Source organism: Pistacia vera, unplaced genomic scaffold, assembly GCF_008641045.1.
Source record: "Pistacia vera cultivar Batoury unplaced genomic scaffold, PisVer_v2 Contig1500, whole genome shotgun sequence".
In the NCBI taxonomy this organism is placed as follows: Eukaryota; Viridiplantae; Streptophyta; class Magnoliopsida; order Sapindales; family Anacardiaceae; genus Pistacia; species Pistacia vera.
Genome location: NW_022195578.1, coordinates 1 through 1,877, shown reverse-complemented (window position 1 = coordinate 1,877; position 1,877 = coordinate 1). Strand labels below are relative to the sequence as shown.

Sequence of the window (1,877 nt, the reverse complement as noted above, 5' to 3'; positions counted from 1 at the left end):
AATCACGCTTCTCTTCTCCTAAACGACATCGTTTACTTTAGTTTACTCTCTCTATAGTTTTCCTTTCTCCACTCAGCAGTTCTTTGCTTTGTACTGTATCAGCATTAAAAAGGAGACTATTAACTTATTGGTTTTAATAAAGAGTATACGGCTTTTTCCAATCTCAATAATGCATTAATAACACTTTTTTTCCCGCAATTTTTAAAATATTATTTTATTATTTAAATTTATATATATATATTTTTTATATAATTATAACCTCACACTATTATTATTTTTTTATCCGATTATTACTTATTAAAACCTCTCAAACCTACTCTTGTTAACTTTATTAATCATCGACAATCGAATGATTAAGGATTGCACAACCGCTCCTTCCAAATTAAATTCTGATCAATCCTAAAAACCAAAATATAATATTTCATCACCAAAAGACTCATCGATCCTATCTCTTCAAAAGTCCTAATAGTTTATGACTGAATTTACTCTTTGTTCGTCACCAAAATATAAATTTAGATTGTAAACTAGTATTTTAAAAATTTGTGAGTAGAAAAGTGCCATTAAACCATTATTTGGGTGAGAAAAAGTCATTAATTCCTTAATAAATTTTTTGAAAATATTCATCATCTTATTTTATCTCAAAGTAGAGTATTATATAAATATTACTATATTAGGTAGAATAAATTTCTACTTTAATCTATAAATTTGAGATATACACATTAGATTGTTTTTTTTTTTTTGAGACCTCTAATTTGGTTCCTTACAATTTAGAGCATTTCTAATGGTACTCTTTTAAAGAGTACCTTTTATATAAATAAAGAATATCTTCATTAATTTATAAATATAAAGAACAAAATTTTTATTTAACACTAATTTGCTTTTTATATTTAATGAAGATATTCTTTATTTTAAGAAAAAGGCAAGAGAGGGAATTAATAAATAAAATATATAAAAACTTATAATTTATTAATTAAAATTAAGATAAAAAATAAAATTTTATTCCCTATGTATGTAAAGTCAAATTCATACTATAATTTATATTTAAGGGATTGAGGGTTGGTAGTCGTATTTTAGTTTTAGTCTTTTCCAGAAATTCAAGATAAAAAAATCTTTTATTCCGTAATAACGGTAACAAACGGTTGGTCGTTTATATTTCTAGAAATTAGTGGGACCCACACTTTCAAGTATATAAAAGCCGTGAGATAGATAAATACGGTGTCGTTATTGATTTTCATTCATTCTCCTAATTTCTCCTTTCCCCTCCGCCTCTTCTGTGAAGAGAAACAGATACTCTCGTGAAGAAACAATGAGGCCGATGCAGATGGAGTTCTTCGGAGACATGGATGAGCAAGGATCGACGGTGGCGATGGACGTGGACGACGTCGATCCACTCGAGATCTTCGGCGAGGGCGTCATCTCCATGGAAAATAAGCTCGTCGACGCCGACTTCTTCAATAAATTTGAGGACGATTTCGATGATACAGACATTAACTAATTCTACCCCGCCCAAATGACATCGTTTTCGATCACTGATTTAGGGTTTGCTTTTGTTTTCTTTCGTTTTCCTATGTGAAACCTGCCGTATATCATAATTGTAATTGACTATGAGGATGAATATTGAGTTATATTAAGCTTATTGGGGTGAATATGGATGTTTTCCAAATTTTTCCATCATTTGATGAGTGCATCATATTATTACTTTATGAAACCATGAAATTAATTGAGTAATTACTAAATTTTGTTTGCTAGGGTTTTAACTCATTACTAATCTATATTTAAGAGACCCCGTTCAAGGAAATTCTTTACAATAATTGTTGGTACGGAGTAATTGTGTAGTTTGTATTATTATTTCATTGTATTAGCGGCCATAAACCTGT

At 29.2% G+C, this 1,877-nt stretch overlaps 1 protein-coding gene across 1 annotated transcript; it reads left to right on the top strand.

Moving 5' to 3' along the window:
* Positions 1 to 1,265: 1,265 nt before the first annotated feature.
* On the top strand, positions 1,266 to 1,495 carry LOC116124224 (small acidic protein 1-like). Its single transcript, XM_031409923.1, has one exon. The coding sequence runs from the start codon at positions 1,307 to 1,309 to the stop codon at positions 1,493 to 1,495; it is 189 nt and encodes a 62-aa protein (XP_031265783.1). The 5' UTR covers positions 1,266 to 1,306.
* Positions 1,496 to 1,877: the final 382 nt, after the last annotated feature.

Coding starts and splice junctions, on each gene's coding strand:
- LOC116124224 (XM_031409923.1), top strand. CDS start 1,307: ATGAGGCCGATGCAGATGGAGTTCTTCGGAGACATGGATGAGCAAGGA.